Genomic DNA, 23,338 nt, shown 5'->3' on the forward strand with positions numbered 1-23,338 from the left:
AGAGAGGGGGTTGGTCTCTCACTCAACTAACAAAACAGCAGCAGATCTGTGGGCATAAACAAATGCACGCAGGCTGTCTGTCCCTCCACCTGCCGCGGGAGACACTTTGATGGTCGCAGTCGGTTAAATTAACCGGATTATTGAGACTGACACGAACTCCGCTCTGCTTCATTTTAACGCGGACCTCCTACGATATCTATGTATAATTTAGACTGAAATAAGCAAAAATGACGGAGCTGAGACGGCGAGGAGGAGGAGGAGACCCTGACAGCACGGAAAACATCAGTGACAAGGTAATTTATGGAGAACACGTTCATTCAGGAGGCTTTATTTCTCACAGTCGATTGCGAATGACCTTCTAGCTAATCAGCTAACGAGCAACCAGTCAGACCGCTTCAACCTGAGCAGATATTACACAAAGACAACTCGCTTAAGGTAATATTAGGATTATATGTAGTGACATTTGTGTTATGGCACTGTCCCTTTAATTCATTTTATCTTTAAACTGGCGGTTGCCTCATATGAAGTTGCTGAGCCAAACACGCCGCAAAGCCAGCCAGAGAGTCAGTGGCTGTGTCGCAAAACCCAGTGAGCTGCCTAACTAGACAGCATTTTTGCTTTCACAGACGTGTCTGGAACGTTCTGAACACTTTGACCATCAACTAAGTTTGTCATGCTCAAAAATACTGTCTGTAGGCACGGTCAGCTGTCAGAATCAGCTGTCATACAGAGCTGTTTAATGTAATTTAAATTAGAGTTCAGAAACCATGTATTTAAAGATATAGTTCACCCAAAAATGAAAATTTACCATTTAATCACCCTCATGTTGTCACAAACAAGCACGACTTTCTTTCATGGAACACAAAAGGAGAAGTTGGCAGAATGACAGTCTCTGTCTCCATTAATTTTCGTTGCTTCTTTCCATACAATGAAAGTGAATGGTGACTATTATCATCCTTTTTTGGTGAAAGAAATCATGCAGTTTTGAAAGGAGGTGAGTTAATGAGGACAGTTTTTATTTTGGGGATGAATTATTCCACTAAGGTCAGCCAGTGCCTTTGTTGCTGTTTTGGTCTTTTAAACATCATTTTCTGTAGGACTATTCCTTTGTATATCAGATAAATTGTAGTGTAAAAAAGCATTTTATTGCAACTGTTTTAAATAGACTAACATTAATTTATTGTGAAACATATTGCCTTTGAACGTGTTATAACAGGACTAAAACTGTGTTTTCTAAAGCTGAAATATGTTTTGAGTTAGCTCTGTGTCGGTGAAGTGTAATTTAGTTTTTCTCAGTTAAGAAATGTCAAAAGTTCAAAGTCAGTGTTCAGTGTTTTGTTATCAGTTCCTTTGTTTTTATGAATACTAAACAAATGAAATGCTTAGCTTTTACGATATCTAACATAATCTATTTACAATCGGTTTGCTCTTTGTGTGTATGTGATTGGGCTAGACCCGTTTCCTCTTCCCTGGAAATGATGTAGTGATGATGATAGCTGAGCGTTGGGGTAGATCACACGTGACAACAAATCACTTGGTCACAGTGTGAAAAAGTTGAGAAGGGAATAACTCAGCAGCCATCCTGCTAATGGATGAATTGATCTCATGACTCAGTAGTTACAGTTACAAATGTTTTTAGTCACAGACAAGGCTTTTGAAGGAGATCTGTGTGTGAAGGCTTCCTGTCATGTCTATGTATTCTTGAACTGTCTTATAAAGACCATACACTGGACCATTATACTGTTTCCCCTGGAGAAGTTTCCTACAAGTGGGTGTGGAAAATTGAGTGGACCAGCTGCACTTGTCTTATGGTTACGATATTGATAGTATAGGGCCGAGAGCATCATGGGTCTTCAACCCAAAACTTTACATAAGAAAACCAAATTTGATGAATATATATATTTCATATAATTATACTTGTTTATTTAAATAATAATAAAATAAAAATATGAAATTATTTAAATTAGTAATAATATTATACAGTTATTATTTTACTTTGTCTGAAAACAAGAGTATTATTTTTTTTAACTCTTTTTCATGTAGCATTTAAAAAAAAAAAAAAAGGAAAAAAAAAGTTGCCAGCCGCCAGCTTTTTTGGTCATTTTCAGAAAAATGTCATGGCCCCCAGAATATTTTGTTGTATGAATATCTGAACATGCAACATATCAAAAGAAAAAACAGATTTCTGCTTTTATATATATATATATATATAAAAAAAAAAAGTTTTATTCTAGCTTCATGCATTCCTTTTTATCAACACTTGAATGTGGGTCAATTTTTTTTATTAAAAAAAGCAACATTTTGAACAAAAAGCTGAGAAAATCACTTTTTTTGTCAAAGACTACATCCAGATCGGATTCAGAACGATGATCAAAACACAGATGGAGTAGATCGAGTCCATCAACACCCCTAATGCTTGCACAGTCCTGTGGTGCGTTCAAGTCATCTCGTATAGATCGTATTTACGAGTTGAACGCACATGAACGCCACCACAATGTCGTAAATACGTGTGAGAAGTTCGGGATTTTCTTTAAGCCCCGATCTTTAAGAGTTGGGGAGCGTGTCTGTGAGAAACATGGCGGAATACCACAATACTTAAAGGTATTTAGCAGTGATATTGTACGGCTTTTCTAAGTAATCTAAATTGCCTGCACAGAATATGATGGCATTATAATATAACAATATAATATGTAACGATAAAGTTTGCAGTGGCTTCATAAATGAATTAAAAACATAAAAAGCAAAGCACACCTGATGCACATTTCTTTGTTCTTCATTTTCTAGATCTAGAGTTTAAGAACCTTACTGTATTTTTGTGTAATTTATTGAGAGAAAGTACACCACCTTCTTACTCCGACCAAATTGACTTGAACGCACCTGCCGTCGTAAACACGACTTCCCACCTCGTAAATACGAACTTCCCAGGAGGACTTGAACACACCACTACAGCTCTTCCTGAGTCGACATTTCATTCAGTAAAATTTGGCGATTTTTATTTATAAGCTGTTTAATGTTGATGATCGCATTATTTTACTTAAGCATATGATTATATATTATATCGCTTGTTTCTGCATCATCTTCGCATGTGTTTTGATCAGAAGATTCAGTACTCTTTCAGAAGATGTGAAATAGCACCGTCTACCGTAAAACAGTGAAACACTGAAAGCCGGAAAATTCCGTCAGTGGCGTAGCCTGGGTTTCCTCATGCTGCCTTGAGCGCAGCGCGATTTTATTCACGCTGCTAGGCAGCCTGGATTCCATGAACCAGACTTTCGCCTCAGCGAGGGGACCAATCACAGAACGGGGAGGGAGCAGCAAGACGATGACGACGTCTATGCGACTGTCACCCCTAATAACGCTAACCTCTCGGATAAACCCTGTGTTTTTTCCGATAAAAACATGTCTGTAGAGTGTCCATATATACCTTCTACCCTCATGTTTGTTTTGCACAAACGGCAATAGTCGCTGAACGCCATCGTGTACACTTAAATCTCTGACCCATCGTCGTATTCCTCGTCGAATTTTGGTCGCTCTACATACGTCATCTGGTATAATTGAAACGATTGGCTATGAGCTACGTACAGGCGCATTTGATAGACATTCGTAGCACCCAATAAACGGCTCTGGGCATTCGTAAACCACGCCTCAAATACAAGAAAATGAACATGTGGTTCCCAGACCACGTCTCAATGAGACAAATACTTCTGCAAGGGCAGCTGGTTTATCCTTTATATGGAAATAAATGCCACAGATTTAGTCAAAGAAATAGAGGCTCTGAAAGAACATTGTGTTCTTGTCCTGGAGACCACTGACCTGATAAAACTAAAGCCTGTCCATCTAGAGCCCCTCAGCCAGTTCTCTCAAGGTCAATCTCTTTCCATCACTCATAGTAACTAGCAGTATTTACAGCCCTTCACTTTCACTGAGAGCTGAGTGTTATGGTTTTCAGTTAATATCTTGTTTTCTTTTCCCTTAACTAAGAGAAGCATCATTAGCCTGAGTCTCTCTGGGCTTTAGCATGGTGCTCTGCTCAATGTACCACCTCAGCTGTGTTTGGAGTTCAGTGGACCATCATAACCTCTGTGCAGCACATCCTCCATAGAATGGCTCTCTGCTCGTGATCCTGTCCTACTTCTGCAATTTTCCACAGAAAACTGGTTTCTCGGCACCTTTTATAATCACTAAATTCGGTTTAGGACTGGTAGTGTATATTATTATTATTATTATTAATAAACATTATTATTATGATACAATACAATAAAGTTCTTTTAGAGTACAGCAGTAAAATTACAAACATTATGTTTTAATTTCTTTAAGTTAAACCTTCAAGCTTTTATTTGGAAAACTGCAAGGAGACCTTTAAGTTTGTGACAAGTTTACAAACGCTTCTCATTACAAATTCTCACTAGTTTGCTGCATTTGCCGCTGTGAGCTGCGGAAAACACAGAATCTTGAGCTGCATGCATGAAAACAAATGACACGCTTTGCTCTGAAACACACTATATACTTTTTAAAATTAAAATACGGTACACGCTGCGGTGTTTGTCAACTTGATGTAGGAGAGAAGAGAGGGTGAGAAAGCACAGCTGGTACCAGTGTATCAATTAGAGCTGTGTATCTGCAACAAAGTCACATTACAATATGTGTCATGATACAGAGGCCACGATACAATACATATCCTGATACGTGTCAGTACTGAACTAAAATTCTCAGCAGAATTTAGTATAACAGCTCTTTATTGAACACTGCATACAGGGCTGCTGCTAACTACAGGCAGAGTAGGCAGGTGCCTGGGACCTCTAAGCACAGCAGAAGTTAAACAATAGGCCAGATACAATAGAAAGATACAAATTAAATAAACAATGCTTTACATTTTTTATGTAAGTCTAAAACGGTATAGTATTTAGCCAATAGCCTACTACAGAAATTGAATAAAGTAATCAAATGTAAATCCTCGCCAAGATGGGCATTTTGACATGCTTTTGTGTGTAATTGACCGTTTAGCGCACCCATAGCTCTAAGTATACTTTTCTTATATGTCTTATATATTTCTTATATATCTGCTAAATGGCTAAATGTAAATATGTGTGTTGATAAGTTGTACACAGAAACAGCACAGGTAGCTTAACTCAGCTTAACTCACCTTTAATAACTTTTTTTGTTTTATCTTGTATGTCCCGTGCAGACTTCATATTACAACAGTCACATTACAAGATTTTACTGGTCTGGGCTTTTAATGAGAGGCGAAAGCACACCACTTTAAAGGTGGGGTAAGCGATATTTCGAAAACGCTGTTGGACATTGTTGATTTTTTTTTTTTTAATCAACCCAAACAAATACACCCCTCTCTTCATTGCTCCGCCTCAAAAACTCACACTTCAATCCTAACCGCCCTGCTCCGAGTCGGTCTCGATCCCCTATCCCCCGGCATACGAGGCGAGTGCACTAACAATGCCGCTAAACACCGCATTCTCTAGCAGTCGTCAGGGCGACTATCACTAGCTGGCCTCCGTTACACACGCAATCCAAGAGAGGATGTCTGTTTATCATAGCAGAAGCGCAGCAAAATAATGCTTCATGAAAAATAAAGCGCAGATGATGAACGAATGACAAGGAAGCGCAGAAAAATGAACATACAGTACACACTAGTAATTACAAACAAGAGTGTTAGTTGCCAACAGCACAGCAGCTCCAGACACACAAACCCAGTGTTACTCACGTGTGGAGCAGAATCAAAGCAACGTCCACGTCTGTTTTCAGGCCTTCCCACTTAGCTCCCTCCAGCGATGGAAAGCTTTACTAATATTAACGCTGGTCCTAAAGCTCTTGTCCAGTCATAACCCATTCATTTTCCAGTGATTTCTTCTGAGCTTTTCTCTTTTGCATGTGTCTCATCTCTATTTCTGCAGTCTTTCTTCAAATCTCCCTCTTGCTTCTTCTTTCTTCTCCACTGTCATACACTCCCTAATGCTGATTGGCTACACACGTTTGTTGTTGTTTGTTCGTGTGTCGGTCCAACTAACTTCCAAACAGTGTTGTTCAAATACTTCTTACCCCACCTTGAAAGGAAAGGAAAGGAAAGGAAAGGAAAGGAAAGGAAAGGAAAGGAAAGGAAAGGAAAGGAAAGGAAAGGAAAGGAAAGAAATGTGGCACAATGATAGCTTTATCTCGACTTAAAGTAATTTCATATGACTTTTCCAAACATATTTCCCGAACGCTCCCCCGTCTTCCATTGTTAGACCAAACAGGTTGTCCCACCTCAAACTCATGGCTTTGGCAGAGAGTGTTTTGATTGGCTAACACATGTGGGTATGGTATGTGCTGGTATTTTTAGCAGTGTTTTTCTCTCTTAATGCAACAGCGGACTAATTAGCACAGAATACAGTACACAATGCTGCGTTAGGAATTCTGCTGCATCCCCTCGCCTGCGTCCGCTTTTGACATCAGCAGTGAGCGTGTCCATTTTGGTATTTGCAGCAACAGTATGAATTCCTGATCAGCCCGTTTTTTTTGCCACTGCTGTAAAGTATTTAAAGGGACAGTGAAAACTGGGCCAAGCTGTCAATCATCCCTGGGGAAAAGTCTGCAGTCAAGATATCGTCCTGTACTGACACTTTATTTTCACCCTTGAAGCACTTCAGAGAGGATTTAATAGGCAGCTAAAGTGATGATTTGGCAGGTTATTTGGCAATTCCTCTGTTCATTGGTTATATGATCTCTGTCTGTTCAGCACGTTCTGTTATAGATACCGGCTCTGCAGGTAGAAACCCAATGAGAGATGTGAGCACTGATGGCTGCATTTGTGTGTTTGTTTTGGTGTGTGCCTTCTGGGGTTGAGCTGGACTGGGACTTTTCCCTCTTTCTCTCTCAGGGATTAGTGTAGTCTCATATGGAGCAGCTAATCAGCAGGATAGTCTTCTTATCCCCTCACTTTCAGGACTCTTATAGGCTGGAGGATACATGCGTGGAGCACACAGCTCTTAAGGACACATACACAGAAATTACTCCCGCTTCTAAATGCCACATATCATGGATTTTCCTTGCTTGCTTGAAATAAAAGAGTTCATTGTTGTGTAGAGACATACTCTAATGTTCAAATGGCAAAGCTGCCCCCAAGCCGGCAACAAATTCAAAAAATTTTGAATTTGTTGCCGGCATACAACAATAGCATATTAACATATGACCGTCCACATTTGCATTTCAATGTCTGGAACATAATAATAATAGTTATTATTAATATAACCATATTGTGTTTTTAAATTGTAGTCTAATATAGTTATTATTGTGTCAAACAGCAGAAATAAAAGAATAAAATCGGACATTTGAACAAAAATAATCTATAATCTGTATTGGTAACAACAAAATCGTTTGATCTTGAAGCAGTAAGTGATCTGATGCAAGACACTTAGTCAGTGTTTTATTTTGTTCCCTAATGTCGACTTATAATGTTAGACAATGTAAAATAGCCCATTTGAAAGTACACTGGCTGATTAGTTTTAGGAGCTGTTGGTATAGTCAAAGTCCCTTTCAAGGAAATTTTGTTCATTCGGCAGCCATATTTGCAACAATTCTGTGCAGCTACTTCAGGCATCCAAGAGCAAGTCCTATCTATCTGAATGGGGGAATCCTGAAATCTGCTTGCCGAACTCACAATTAAATAACATATTTCAAATCAGCAACAAAATCTTACATGAACTGTCCCATAAATATAAAAACAAAATATAAAAAATATGGAAGCCGGAGCTTCTAACGGCAGCTGCAGTGATGCGATGACTTTACCAATCAGTGATTGGCTCTTTTATTTAGAAGGCTGGACGTATTCCCCAATATTGCAGTTTCTTTGTATATCCATAGTCTTTGGTATGACTATTGACCTGTTGAGTGCCATTTAAATAGTGGAAATATCAGTGCACATTCATAAACACTGATTATTTTTCTTGAATGGACTGCAGTGCGCTACTAGGCTGCGATTTAGTGTAACCCTCAGGATAATAATAGGTCCACTCATCTGGAGCATTAGAAAAACTCTCTCTTCTCATCTGTCTATTGTACTGGCAGAGTATGAATGGGATAATGTTTCAGTTTGTTTGTTTGTTGCCTAACCTTCAGGTTTCTTTTTTCAGAAATAACCATTTAATTTTCAAATTGCACAAAATGAGCTTGACTACACTGATGTAGCTGATAGCTGGAATGAGTGTTGCTCAGGTCTGTACATTTCCATGAATGTTTTCTGGGGGCTTGAGTGTGCCCTCATTAAAAAGTTAGCAGAGGGTTTCTTTTACCACCCTTAATCTGAGCCTTGTTTCAGACATGAGTGACCTCTCTACTCTACCTCTCAGCGCAACTTGCTCCCAATTACCTCCTCAGCACAGTTTCTTACAGTCTTGGTCTAAAGACTTTGGCTAATTTTGGAAATTATACTGTTCGTCTTGTTCTTACATGGCCAAATTAGGATGCCAGTAAGGGGTTTGACAGAAACGCCACCAAACATAAAATACACAAAAGCTATGAATAACAGAGCCAACATAGACTCACAGGAGCCTGACTTTTGACTGGCATAATGTTTGGAACAAAGTGTACCTTATTCAGGCCATGAACTACTTATGACAACAGTGTGTCTTTTATGTGACCTTTAGGGTTCGTATCTGAAATTCATATTGATGCATTTGACAGACACTTCTATCCATAGCCTGTCCTTACAGTGCATTTAATACAGTTCAGTCAGAATTTCTGTCCATTCGAAAATAAGTAGCATATAGATGTATATATGTGGATTAACCTTTATGTTAGAAGAGTAACATACCAGTAATGTTATTTTTAGAGCATTTGTGTTGGCCGTAGAGGAACATTATTGCTATGTAGTATTAAATATTAACTTATGTGTAGCTTGTTTTCTATGGCCCTTTTTACATTTAGGTGCTGTAAACAAGCTGCTGTTGGGGTCTTTTTTTTTCAGTCTGAAAGGCAGATCAGCTACTTTGTAAACGACTCAGTGATCGCAGTGGTAGACTAGACTGTCGGCACAGAATTTAAATTCAGATTACAGATTTATTGAAGATTATGATAATATTAAACATCAGGCTTGGCCGGATGAGGCCTGCTGCAGTTGCCGCCACATGAAGAGGCTTACAAATTGGCAATGACCGAACCTGGTTAGGCAGCAACATTCCCCTGTGATGATGTTATCTGTGAACATTAGGGATGGGTATTGACATAGATTTAACAAATAGATTTGATTCTTATTTACAAGCTCTTGATTTGATTTCAATTCGATTTCAATTGATTCATTTGGATCAGATACAATACATGTAAAATACACATAAAAGAAAACAATCTCTCTCAACTGATGCTGTAAACTATAAAAAGAACCCTGTCAGTTTATGTATTACTATAAGATTAAAGGTTAAAATTAACAACAGAGTCCACATTATTACATGTAAGTGCTGTTTATTTTTATCTCAACTAAAAATGTAAAACTTTTTATGCGTTTTGGCTGTTCATTTACACGACAGCAGCGTTTTGGGAGCTCAAACTTTTGAAAAAATGGATTCAAAGTGCAGGTTTTTGAAAACGGTCTCCGTGTAAACAACAAAAACGCGAATCTCTGAAAACGATGAAGTCATGCACATGCGTATTACATGTTCAGTCTATAGTGTTTCATTGCCATCTAATGGTCTGGCAGCAGAATACAGCATTTTTATTTGTCGTTTTCGCGGATCCGTGTGAATTGGGATCGTTCATGTGTGCTCAATGCTGCCGCTTCACTTGAACTGAGGCTGAATATTGAATACTGAATGTTGATCTGACTGGCACATTAAAGCTCGCACCTCGCAGAGATAAAATTGACAGATTTTGAAAGCTGAGACGTTGTTTCATTTCAAAAGTAAAGTAACAAAACAACAAGGTTTATGTGATTATTTGGATGAGCTACACATTTTTCCTGGGTCAGAAATTGCCTTCGGTGGTGGCGGACCACGGACCACGGCCATCCACACACACAGTACAAAGTACCCTACCCATGTGAACAGCGAGCCCAGTACTGAAAATCTAAGAAACAGTTTGTAATATTAACTCATCCTTTTTTTTTTTTCATGAAATAAAAAATAACTAATGTCAGGTCAGATCATAAAACAAAGTGCTTAGAACTATTTTATATTTAAAAATGCCTTTATAATCACTGAAGCTGTCAATTACTTCAGTTCAATGCGAGGTACACAAAGCTGCACTCATGCGAAAACTCCTGTTATCGTTATAATCAATAACGATAATATAAAATTATGTCTACGCTGTACAATGAGTCCCTTATTGACATTGTTTATACTTTGTTGGTTATAATAAAAGGATTCACGAACTGTGCCAAACACGCACTGAACAAAAACTCAGCCGTTTTGACAGATATGTGTGTGATTGGCTAAAGCTCAACACTGCAAAAACATATTGTAAATAGAAACCTTTGAAGCTCTTCACCGAGCACTTTAAAGCAGCCGGCTATCACTGGGTACCAGTACTGCAGAATGGCAGGTACTGCCACATTAAATAATTATTTGGCAGGAGCCAAAATATTTTCAATGCAGGAAAAACCCTAGTTTAATAAAGTTTTGTTCAAAAAACATCATAGACTAAAAAATTGATCTTGGGATTTAAGAAACCCAAGAGAATTTAAAATAATGATTCATCAGAATGAAGGCTGATTGAAATTGATATCGTTAATCCAGCCCTTGTGATCATGATGATTTATTCATCACTTCATAACCACAATCTGTGTTGATGACACCTTGGTTCAACTTCTCCTCTTTTAGTACTTTCCCCTCCACTTGATTCATTAGCTTCCTTTGCTACTGTTACTGTGGGAGATTTTTCACAGAGGCAAAAGGAGTCACAACATTACCAGCCATATTTTATTCTGTTCTTTAGCTCGTAGTTGTGGTGTGTTGGCCAAGACAACAGTGAAAGATGAGAAAGCAGCTGGGTATCTTCAGTCTACTGTACTGCACCTACTCAAATGCCATGTCCTCAGAGGCATTTGTCTAGCATTTGCATAAATTATGCTGGCTAATATCCTTTCTTCCATCGTTCTCCATTACTTTGACTGGTAAATCTGTGATTTCCATGAAGAGCTGCATTTCAATGTGATTGCAAAAGACTACTGGCTTATTGACATTGTGACTTGTGTGTTTTGTTTCGTTTAAGTGTCTCTCACCCAGTGAGTGTTTTTTGGGTGTGCAGCACTACATATTTTCAATACCACAGTTGGGTTACCTGAACAACTAGTCAACTAATCAGTCTTTCAGTGTTTTATTTTATTTATTTCTCATCCTGCCCAACGTTGTCCTCCAAACTATGTGCAATATAAAGGTTATGAAAACAAATCTAGCCTACTGTAGTGAATGTATCTATGTAGGCTATGCTATAAATTATTTGCAAAAAAGGGTTATAAACATTACTTTCTAAACCAAAATACAACTGATTGCTTACAATTTTAAAAATGAATGAGGGATGAAGAACGCACACATTCCCTCATTTGAACACATTGTTTTATTCTACTCCAACAAAAGTCCCTTTACTGTAAGTACTCAAATACAAATATTATTAATTAACTAATTTTAAACCTACATTAATTTCTAACAAGAAATATTTTAGCAAAATGTATGTTTAGTCAGAATTACTGGGATAATTCTACCGTGTGCTGTTTGTTTGGCGTGCATCAGTGCTCGTTTATTGAAGACTGGAGTTTAATGGAGACTTGCTGCTTGTCAGGTTATGCAAAATGGAAAATTTGCGGGACTCTCTAACATTTATAACCATAAAATGGAAGTTATGTACCGAGGAAAACATGTCTCAAAAGCATTAAACAGATGCATCTGTCAAAGCATGACAGGGAAAGCCACGGTAAAATGTTTGAAGCTTATTGAATGAAGAATAAAATACAGGTGAAACTCGAAAAATTTGAATATCGTGCAAAAGTTCATTTATTTCAGTAATTCAACTTAAAAGGTGAAACTAATATATTATAGAGACTCATTTCATGCAAAGTGAGATATTTCAAGCCTTTATTTGTTATAATTTTGATGATTATGGCTTACAGCTTATGAAAACCCCAAATTCAAAATCTCAGAAAATTAGAATATTACATGAAATAAAAAAAATAAAAAATAAAAAAAGGATTTTAAATACAGAAATGTCAGCCCTCTGAAAAGTATAATCATGCATTGGTACTCAGTACTTGGTTTGGGCCCCTTTTGCATGAATTACTGCCTCAATGCGGAGTGGCATGGATGCTATCAGCCTGTGGCACTACTGAGGTGTTATGGAAGAGGACTTTGGTCCACCGTGCTTTATTAAGTCAACGCAGCCGTCTACCAGGACATTTTAGAGCACTTCATGCTTCCTTCAGCAGACAAGCTTTATGGAGATGCTGACTTCATTTTTCCAGCAGGACTTGGCACCTGTCCACACTGCCAAAAGAACCAAAACCTGGTTCAATGACCATGGGATTACTGTGCTTGATTGGCCAGCAAACTCGCCTGACCTTATGGGGCATTGCCAAGAGAAAGATGAGAGACATGAGACAGAACAATGCGGAAGAGCTGAAGGCCGCTATTGAAGCATCCTGGTCTTCCATAACACCTCAGTAGTGCCACAGGCTGATAGCTTCCATGCCACTCCGCATTGAGGCAGTAATTCATGCAAAAGGGCCCCAAACCAAGTACCGAGTACATATGCATGATTATACCTTTCAGAGGGCCGACATTTCTGTATGTAAAATCCTTCTTTTTTTTTTGGGATTTCATGTAATATTCAAATTTTCTGAGATTTTGAATTTGGGGTTTTCATAAGCTGTAAGCCATAATCATCAAAATTGTAACAAATAAAGGCTTGAAATATCTCACTTTGCATGAAATGAGTCTATATAATATATTAGTTTCACCTTTTAAGTTGAATTACAGAAATAAATGAAATAAACTTTTGCACGATATTCTAATTTTTCGAGTTTCACCTGTATATGTTTCTGACAACTTAGGTCATGTACATTTCCCACAGCTGCAGCTCACTCTGTGTTTTGCTTTTTTTTTTAATTATTATTATTTTTTTTCATAAGCGTTATGTGTATAGAAATGTGTTTTTCACTATTGTAAAGCGGTGTGACTGGCTGGTTTCTGGTGCACAAGGTCTATCGACTAATCGATAATCAAATTTGTTGTTGATTATTTTCATTATTGATTATTATCAATTTCATCGTTTAGTTGTTGCAGCCCTACTGCAGACATACAGAGAGACATGACTTAACATTCATCTTAAAAAGGCAATGTTCATGGTGAGATTCATAAAAAACAACATAAGATGCAACCAAAGACTATTTAATGCTCAAGACAGTTCATCCGTATTGCTATGAATGGGGGAAACTGCAACATGCAATAAAGTGCTGGAGGGACGTATTTTTGTAGGCCAAATCCCAGAAATGAGTTAACATTTTAGCACTTGTGCTTCCGTCCTCTCGATGTCAATGGGTTTTTGGTTAAATGCCTGTAATAAGGTCTGTGGTTAAATGGTAACTCTCGCCAAAATGCAACCTAAGCTCTTTTTGTTAATCTACCCGAGGCAAACTTTCATTTAAAAGCATAATTAGAATGGAAACGCCTCTTAAGTTTGACCGTATTTTCGTTTTAGGTTAAAATGCCTTGTGAATTGGGAGTGAATGGGGCACTTTTATGATAGCATCAAAAATCACTATTTTTAAAACACTAAGGAGGCTCTATACAACATGAAACTTTGCTCAAAGTATCACCAGGGGCTCTACACATGAACTCGAGCATTGAGAACATTGTTTGTGTACACAGAGTTTACTAAAAAGAAAGATTTTGAACAACTCACTGTAGCTGTGTCCGCCGGCATTTTGACAGTCAAAATAGTCGATTTAAAGTCGATTGACTTTAACACAAGCTCAGGATATTGTCACGTTTAAAAAAAAAAGTTTTTACTTGTGTTGAAAATGAATGGCTAACAAGTGGCTAAATGGGACTACAGAGGTTATCGGGGACTTTAAACGTCATCATAGGGAAAATGGTTTAAAAATAAAGACTGAAAGAGTTGTCGGAAGCTTAGCGAATTTGAAGTAATTCAACCGTGTTGTAGTCTGTTTATAGCCTACGTTGAGCTTTTTACTTCTGGCGATTTGTATTTACGCTTCAAAATGATAATTTAGCAAAATATAATTATCTGCCCTGAAGTGCATGAAATATCTAGTTTATATAAAATGTTTCTCACTGTGTGTGTGTTTGCACTCTGCAGGAGGCAGATGGAGATGACAGGCTTGCTTTTCCCGGTGAAGGGGAAGGAGAAATGGAGGGCGACTCCAAAGCGGACACACCAGACATGCCACCTCCCACAGATAACACTCCACAGTGTCTCAACAAAGCCCTGGAGGGCTTGTCATCTAGGTACCCAATGACACTGAGCACATGAGCAACTCCCCAAACAGTCTATGTCAGCATTATGTACGTTTAGGCCCCAATACAATACGCACGGGCAAGTATGAGTCTCTAAGGTCTCACAAACTAGTTGAACCTGTTTTTGCTGGGAAAAAGGAAACCAGTGCACTAATATTCTCTTAAAACAATCCTATCCACATATGATGAATTTATTGGTAAAATAAGAGCCTTGTAAAAATGTATCCAGTAAATCTTTAAAAGCAAACACATAACCTTACAGAACGTCGTATTGCTCAGCTATTCACTTTGATTCTGATCAATAAGACAGACTCTAGTGATATTTGATATGCAGATGAGGTTAGGGGGTAGGTCAGTGGGTAAAACACTCCTAATCCTCGTCAGTTTTGCTGCTCTGTTGGTGGGATTTGCTGCAGTCTCTTTAAAAGACCGCAGAGGTGCTGATCCAATGCAGGGCGACATGCCTGAATGCTGGCGCCTGGCTACGCTTTGTGATGATGCTGCGCTTTTTTTTCCCTCTCCCTCCCTTTTCTCTTCCTCTCCATTGACAAATCTCCTCATTATTTTCAGCGGCGTTCATGAGTTGTGGCACCTGCAAACAGTTTATTACACTCTGGGCCAGAAAATGAAGAATTCACATCTCTCATGGAACCTCATTTATTACATTTATGGCACCATCAGCATAAATCGATCTCATCCGTTTTGTTCTCAGAAATCTCAGAACATCAAAAATACAACTTCAGTGATCAACAGGGGAAGCTTAAATCAAACTGAAATCATTGTTTTGTTAAACAATACATCATTCTGTTCATGCCATTTCATGCAGTTTAACACACCTACATTTGAGGAAAACCTCTGGGTCATCAGTTTAACATTTTACTCAGCTTCATTTCCACCTCTTTCACTGGCTTTTAGTGTCTTGATTCTGCAGTTTTGGTTTAACTGTTGATTCTGTAGTTTTGATTCAGCTGTTGATTCCTCATGCAAATATGTTTTTATGAATTAAAAAAACATCTCGATCTCTGCAGGTGGAAGAACTGGTGGATAAGAGGCATATTATCAATGACAATGATCATTGGTTTCTTCCTCATCATCTATTTAGGACCCATTATGCTTATATTTGTGGTAAGTATGAGTACAAACCATATGTGTACCACATAAAATTAAATGAACATGACTAACACACTGACCACTGGCTAGCTAGCATTTGTGGTTCCTAGACCAAGCATTTACACAACATCCTAGCTGCCATCCCACAAACCCTTTGGGCCATTTAGCTCATTTATAACCTCACTTAAACTGACATGTGTAGATATTTTCAATTAAAAGTCGATATGAATCAATCAATGCAGTGATTTTAAAAAGTGCAGTGTTTGACTCAAAATACAAATTTTTTATAATTCTTTTTTATAGGTTATGGGTGTTCAAATCAAGTGTTTTCATGAAATTATAACCATTGGCTACAGAGTTTACCATTCCTATGATCTGCCGTGGTTCAGGACTCTAAGCTGGTAAGTAAAATGCAGACAAGGCACCGTTTAAAGCTTCTCTTCTCACTATCTCTCCACCCTTTCCCCCTTCTCACTGTTTTATGTACTTTACATTCATGTACAAACACTCAACTACAAACAAACATACACCCACTCTCTCACGTTTTACCAGTCACCTTTTGTCATAGATAAAGTAGTGATTAACTGGAATTGAGCAAAGTGCACTTCCATGTTGGAACCTAGCATAAAGTACGCCCCACCTGCAGGCTTTGTCCAAACAAATCAAGATGACAGCCAAGCAGAAGAAAGGGGCCATTTATTGTTAAAACTCAACACAGTTTCTGTCAAATATGTGTCTTTCACTCAAATATTGGTCAGATCTTGACACAAATGCACCTTGTATTTCAGGTACTTCTTGATTTGTGTGAACTACTTCTTTTATGGAGAGACAGTGGCTGATTATTTTGGTGCACTCGTCCAAAGGGAGGAACCTTTGCAGTTCCTTGTGCGTTATCATCGGTTTATTTCTTTTGCAGTGTATTTGGCAGGTGAGTGTAACCGAAAGTTCGTATAAAATACTCCAAGGAGACAATCAGAGACTTTTATGACTCTAGGTCAAAAGCCCATAGTCCACAATTTTTTCCATAATTTATTATATTCTGAATGATATTCAAAGCATTGTTTTTATGAAATGACTTAATGACAGATACATGCTTGGTCACATTTACAAATGCTTCAACATGTGAATATGCTGTTCTTCTTTGCCAACAAGCTATTGAGCTGCTGCTACACTATTGTTTAAAGGTTTGGGGTCAGTAATTCTTATTTTTTAAATAAATTAATACTTTAATCCAGCAAGGATACATTAAATTGGTCAAGCAAATTTATAATGTAACAAAAGATTCCTATTTTAAATGAAAGTTCTTTTGAAAATATTCACAAAAATATATTACCACAAAAATATTAAGCAGAACAACATCCATTTCAACATTGATAATAATAAGAAATGTTACTTGAGCAACAAAGTCAGCATATTAGAATGATTTCTGTAGGATCTTTGCCATCACAGGAATGAATTACATTTTAAAATATATTACAATAGTTATTTTAAATTGTAATAATATTTCACAATATCACTGATTTTGTAGTATTTTGATCAAATAAATGCAGCCTTGGTGAGAACAAAAATCTTACCGACCCCAAACCTTTGAAAGGTAGTGTACAGTATATTCACAATATAGCACAACCTTGAGCGCCGCAACTATTTAAGTAAAAAATGTAATAAAGACAATTGAACACTGCCAGGCCAAAAAACAAGTCGCTGTTTGGATTTAAATAGGCAAATGCTTAAGAGTCTATGATTGGATCATTATTGCAGTGATTGTTATGTTTCTAGCATGTTATATGTTTGGCAACAGTTCTTCTAACCCTAATTAATGGAGTGTGTAGCTTTTCATTTCTTAAACAACCATGTTCAACATCATGGCCATATTTCAGGATGACAACGACAAGATTCAGTGTCAAATGTCAAATTGTGAAAGAATGGTTGGGAGGGAGCATGGTGATCATTTTCACACATGAATTTGCACCTTTGAATCCAGACCTTAAATTCATTGAAAGTCTTTGGGATGTGCTGGAGTTGACTTTATAAAGGACTTGACTCTTGCATTGTCAATACAAGATATTGACCAAGTATTATTCATGCTCCCTCCCAACCATTCTTTCACAATTTGAGCCTGATGAATCTTGTCGTTGTCATCTGGAATATGGCCATGATGTGTCTTCCAACATGGTTGTTTAAGAAATGAAAAGCTTCACACTCCATCAATTAGGGTTAGAAGAACTGTTGCCAAACATATAACATGCTAGGAACATAATAATCACTGCAACAATGGTCCAAACATTGACTCTTAAAGGTAGGGTAGGTAATCCTGTTCAGAAACACTTTTTTTTATACTGGGTGAAATGGTCCTTCCATCCTGATAGTAGTCAATACATTATGTGTTTAGAAAAAGGAATGAAAAAAATCAGACCTCTGTAGCAGCTGCAGGACAGTAAAAACTCTGACCAATCACTGCCATTCGGTGCGAATGTAAAGAACCAATCAGATGCCTTCATGTCTCGTGCCCGCCCCGAGCCCCACTGCGCGCGCTGCCCTGCGTGCACTCATCACATGTCACTGTTCCCGGAAATATTCAGCTCAAAGCACCTGCATATGCAGTCAGCGAAGGCAAACAAGGCAAAAACTACTTCCTCGGACCCTGCCCGCACTCTTGAACGACCTCCTCTGCTTCGCCCTCAACCCCGGACCTGTCCTTGAGCCGACGATGCGGTACTTTTCTCCGGACTCGGAGTGTACGTTAGTCTTCATTAGAGTCAACAATGTTTTCATCATGGAAACTCTTACATGCAAAACACCGTATATGTTATGAATCTTACACGAAATTCATCTTCATCACAGTGTAACTGATGGTAATGGAAAAACGTGTATCAATGCAACCTGTTTTTAGTTTTGCCTTATAAATATAGCTCGTTACCGAATGAAACTTTACCATTATCGATATGCTAGCTTGATAGTGAGTACTAAAAGAAATCTTATTTGTTTATATTCATAGTGATAAAGTTAGGTATTTTATTACATGTGATTCTGACATGATGTCACTGTATGTACTGCGCTCCTTCCTCTCCACTCGTCTCAGGTAATAAATGCGTCTTGTTCCAGCCTGAGCGTTTGGCGTCGCGCGTTCATGTGTTTTGGGGGCGTGGCTTTGGAAGGAGCTCAGAAGGGAGGGGGTGGAGTGAATGGAAATAATGAGCTGTGTTTATTGCAGATTAAAAGGTCTACAGTCACTCGATTTTTATATTTTCTTTTTCAGAGTACTTACATTTTAATTATGTATTGGTATATAAAGACAGTTTAAACAAATTTGGAATGTTTTTTTTTTTGAAAAATGATTACCTACCCTACCTTTAAGCATTTGCCTATGTAAATCTGAACAGTGACTTTTTTTTTTTTTTTTGTCGGGCAGTGTATTTGGTGTGTCACCCTTTTGCTTTAATGACAGCATCACTCTGCATGAACTCCACAAATTCCATGAGTTTGGACCAGCTTAGGGCTGCGACAAAGTCACTGCTGCAAAAGTAGATGTAAATGTGTGATCATACCCAGGACCAAAGGCGCATTTACCTCTGCCTCTGTTATGGCCATAAATCTGCACAGCATGTTGGAAGCTGTAGCACTGCAGTCATTTTTATTTTCACTAAACCTTGCTTTCTCTCCAACACCACTTAATGGTTGTCATCAAGACCCCTGTATATTAGTGAGAGCCTTGAGTATAATTATATAAATCACATTATACAGAATAAAGAATAACTCAGTGTGTTTGTTCCAGTATTTTGTAGATGTATGAAAACAAAATATGCCATAATGTTGTGTACTGCTTCTGTCATAACAGTGATATGGAATGTTTCCAAAACAAAATTAAACTTATAATAACTCTATACTGATGAAAAAACTGTTAATACTGAAAACAGAATGATACAGTAAACCGTGATCAGATTTATAATTTCTCCTGTATTTTAGGAAATTAACTGCATGTTTTTTGCTTTTTACAGGTTTCTGCATGTTTGTACTGAGTTTAGTGAAGAAGCATTACCGCCTGCAGTTTTATATGGTGTGTATCAGTCTTTTCTGTGCCAGCCAGAACTAAACTGTCCATTCCATTCACAGTCATGTGCATCTCATACGCTGGATAATTAGATACTCACTAGTCACATGTCGTCATATCACATTTAAAAATATTTCTGTATAGTTAGTTAATATTCAGATATCTTGGGTGTTGTGAAAGTATTTCAAAATATGGAAAAATGTATTTATATTAGGTTGACTGATAAAAAAAAAAAAAAAAAAACTACATTAGTCAACATTTGAAGTGGATCAAAAAAGTTAATCAAAGACAAGAACGGGTAAATTCTTGTATAACTTTGATGAAAGGTTTTGATCCACTTTAAATGTTGATTTTTCAGCAGCCATTACTGATTTTTTCAGAGTTCTTTGATTGTTCAAAAGACCAGCACTTGTTTGAAATAGAAATATTTTGAACATTATAAATATCTCTACAGTTTGATCAGTTTAATGTCTCTTTGCTGAATGATTTTATTTTGTTTTATTTATTTTAGAATCTTTAAAAAAGCAACAGCAGTGATGATGCCATTGCGATATTTGCATACTGAATTTGTCTTCTTTCTTGCATTTATTTGCATAATTAATTGTGATTGATGTTTTCATGGCACTCTAAAGATGGTGTTTCATAAAGCCAACTGAAAACAAGACGCACATTTAGCATCGTGACAATGGCAATGGTTGCTCTGATGCTGCTTTTTATTGACACACACAACCCCCAAGCCTGAATTCAAGCCTGCCAAAAACATTAACACTAGTCATCTTCAGGACATGCAAACAGTGTTGGGCTTCTGGGTTGAGTCCAGCCACAGCAGTTCAGGAACTCTAATAATAGGCATAAACTGTGCTTACTTCACTTGAACTACTGATGTCAGCAAAAAGTAATTTTCTTTGTGAGTGTGAGTAACACCCATAACACATCATCAACTGCCACAAGAAACACTCGGCAACAAAATACTTTTTGTTCCAGCCAAGTTTGCTTTAACAATTACTAGTCAAGTATTTAGACCAGTTTGTTTTATTTTGTAGTCTTAGCACAGTCTTCTTAATTAACATTTGAGATTTAAAATTGTTTATCAACGCATAATAAATCATGCTGTGATTGTGTTGAGACGTGTGTTGCATTATATATCATCATTGTTTTAGTGAATAGACAACATTTCAACTGTTCACTCTGAGTTTGTGTGTGTGTCTGTATGTATGTGGGTGGCCATTGTGTGTGTGTGTTTGTGCTTGCCATTCCAGTTTGCTTGGACCCATGTGACCTTGTTGATTGTGGTGACTCAGTCACATCTGGTTATTCAGAACCTGTTTGAGGGAATGATCTGGTAAGCCCACCTGACCTGACGGACCTGTCTGAGGTTTCACCTCATTCCTACTTAAGTTTCTCAAGCTACATTCCTTTGTTTCCTTATGTTTCGCATGATAACATATCTGGCCGCTCAAGGGAGAGCAGTGTACTGTACAGTACTCATTTCTTACATTTACATTTATGCATTTGGCAGACGCTTTTATCCAAAGCGACTTACATTGCATTATCCTATACATTTATACATAGGTATGTGCAATCCCCTGGGATCGAACCCACAACCTTGCGTTATTAACGCATATATTGCGTTATTAACGCAATGCTCTTACCACTACAGGAAAGCTGTTCAGAGCTACAGAATTTCTGTTCATAATTGTTCATGTTTTAGTTAACAAGTTAACATGTTTTAGTTATTGATAATTCTCTAAAAAAAAAAAATCAATTAAATGAACGTGAACTTTCTTCTCTCCCTTGTTTCTTTATACTTTGTTGTTCACTGCATAGTTTCTTCTCTCCTACAATATGTGTTTGTAAAATAAAACTATAATTTGTCCTTTAGGTTTATTGTTCCCATCTCTATTGTGATCTGTAATGACATCATGGCCTACCTGTTTGGCTTCTTTTTTGGAAGAACACCACTGATTAAGGTAAACCTGTGATATTTATATGGTAGATGTTTCATGCCTTAATTTTCTGAAATGATGAGTACATTTTCCATAAATTCATGCATTGTGGATAAAAATGATCTTATTTCAACCCTCTTTGCTCTCTATCAGCTTTCCCCGAAGAAGACCTGGGAAGGATTTATTGGGGGATTCTTTGCAACAGTGGTCTTAAGTTTCTTTGTAAGTCACCATTAGACCTGTAAGCAACACCAACAACTGTCATATACACACATAACCCTCAAGATATGACTACTAAAACCTTGATGTCTTCCCTTTTTTCCAGTTTGCCTACCTGCTATCCCAGTACCAGTACTTTGTTTGTCCAGTGGAATACAACAGTGAGACAAACCGCTTTGCAGTAGAGTGTGAGCCCTCAAATCTGTTCATGATGCAGGAATACACACTTCCTGCAGTGGTGCAGAATGCAGTTGGATGGGTGAGCACTGGACAGGGCAAAACTTCATACTGTAACAGTTAATAAAGCTCTGCTTAATGCATACTATTTGGGAGGGGTTGTTTTATTCCTGAATCCTTTGAAGTGATAAATAAACATGAATGTTACAAAATAATTGTTGTATTGGCTGATGATGTACATCTTTCTTGTGTCTGCAGAAAACGGTGAACCTTTACCCATTTCAGATCCACAGTATTGCACTCTCTTCGTTCGCCTCTCTGATCGGACCATTTGGTGGATTCTTTGCCAGTGGCTTCAAGCGAGCTTTCAAGATCAAAGTTAGTTCATGTTCAGCCGAAGTCACACCTAAACCCTTGAATTTGTGTCTTTACACAGTCTTTACCTACTTGGAGTGACTGCTACAATGTGAGCTTGTGCTTTTTCATTTTGTAGGACTTTGCGGACACTATTCCTGGTCATGGTGGAATAATGGATCGTTTTGACTGTCAGTATCTGATGGCAACGTTCGTTCATGTTTACATAGCAAGTTTTATCAGGTGAGGAAGTCAGGTGACCTCTTAACTCATTTGGTTATAATTTATTATTTCGAAAAAATATTACCTATACAAATCCATCAAATAAATGAAACTGGAAGTTTGACAATAAAAATAATTGAATTAAACACAGGGTCCAAAATCAACAGACCAAGTGCCAAATGTGTGTAAACTTTGGCTTTATCCAATTAATAAAATAGATTTACTCATCAGTGGGCTGTTCCTTTTATAATTACCTTCATCATAATACAATGGTTGAATCAAGCTATACAAGATAGTCTGATCCCTCCAGATTTAAGTGACACAAGCAATTCAAATCAAAGAAATACAAAACGTCCATTGAACCATCTGTCGAGACTCTTCAGTTAAATAATCCCATTGTCAATAAGACAAATATATGTGACCTGCTCCATCAATTTTAGCACATTGTGAGTTTTATGCACTAATTTTTAAAGAATAGTCTAATCCAACATTTACATTATCTTGTCTTGGCATTGGTTTGTGGTAGAAATTATGTATAAACAAACAAAAAAGAATATTATTAAATATTTATATTATTTTATTACACTGTACAGCTTCTTAGTTTTGTATATTTTGCAACGGACACGCGCACGCGGCAGCCATTGTAAGTCCACAAGACCGAGAGTGTATATGAAGTGTGCCATTTGGGACAGGGCCTTCATCTCTAGCGCAGCTCAGCCATGCCTTCCCAGTATTCTGTGGGTGTGGATTATTTAAATGAGTAACATTGTGACTTCATAAGATCTGGAAAAATCCCTGTATTTGGTCTGTTGCAG

The 23,338-nt window shown here is 37.6% G+C and overlaps 1 protein-coding gene and 1 long non-coding RNA gene across 2 annotated transcripts in view; both read left to right on the plus strand.

Annotated features, from left to right (window-relative positions):
• Positions 1-23,338, plus strand: part of cds1 (CDP-diacylglycerol synthase (phosphatidate cytidylyltransferase) 1) — a 25,835-nt gene continuing 2,497 nt past the window's right edge. Inside the window, exons 1-12 of the mRNA XM_082169829.1 lie at positions 1-293; positions 14,290-14,438; positions 15,476-15,572; positions 15,861-15,958; positions 16,346-16,485; positions 19,553-19,611; positions 20,865-20,947; positions 21,488-21,575; positions 21,705-21,773; positions 21,877-22,029; positions 22,206-22,325; positions 22,441-22,544. Of these exons, the coding sequence (XP_082025955.1) occupies positions 228-293; positions 14,290-14,438; positions 15,476-15,572; positions 15,861-15,958; positions 16,346-16,485; positions 19,553-19,611; positions 20,865-20,947; positions 21,488-21,575; positions 21,705-21,773; positions 21,877-22,029; positions 22,206-22,325; positions 22,441-22,544 (1,226 nt within the window). The 5' untranslated portion in view covers positions 1-227. The remainder of the gene's footprint in view (positions 294-14,289; positions 14,439-15,475; positions 15,573-15,860; positions 15,959-16,345; positions 16,486-19,552; positions 19,612-20,864; positions 20,948-21,487; positions 21,576-21,704; positions 21,774-21,876; positions 22,030-22,205; positions 22,326-22,440; positions 22,545-23,338) is intronic.
• LOC309498879 lies at positions 9,077-12,161 on the plus strand. Its single transcript, XR_014206067.1, has 2 exons — positions 9,077-11,963; positions 12,034-12,161. It is a non-coding gene; the product is annotated as an uncharacterized lncRNA (long non-coding RNA).

Source organism: Leuciscus leuciscus (assembly GCF_965113295.1).
Source record: "Leuciscus leuciscus genome assembly, chromosome: 5".
Classification (NCBI taxonomy): domain Eukaryota; kingdom Metazoa; phylum Chordata; class Actinopteri; order Cypriniformes; family Leuciscidae; genus Leuciscus; species Leuciscus leuciscus.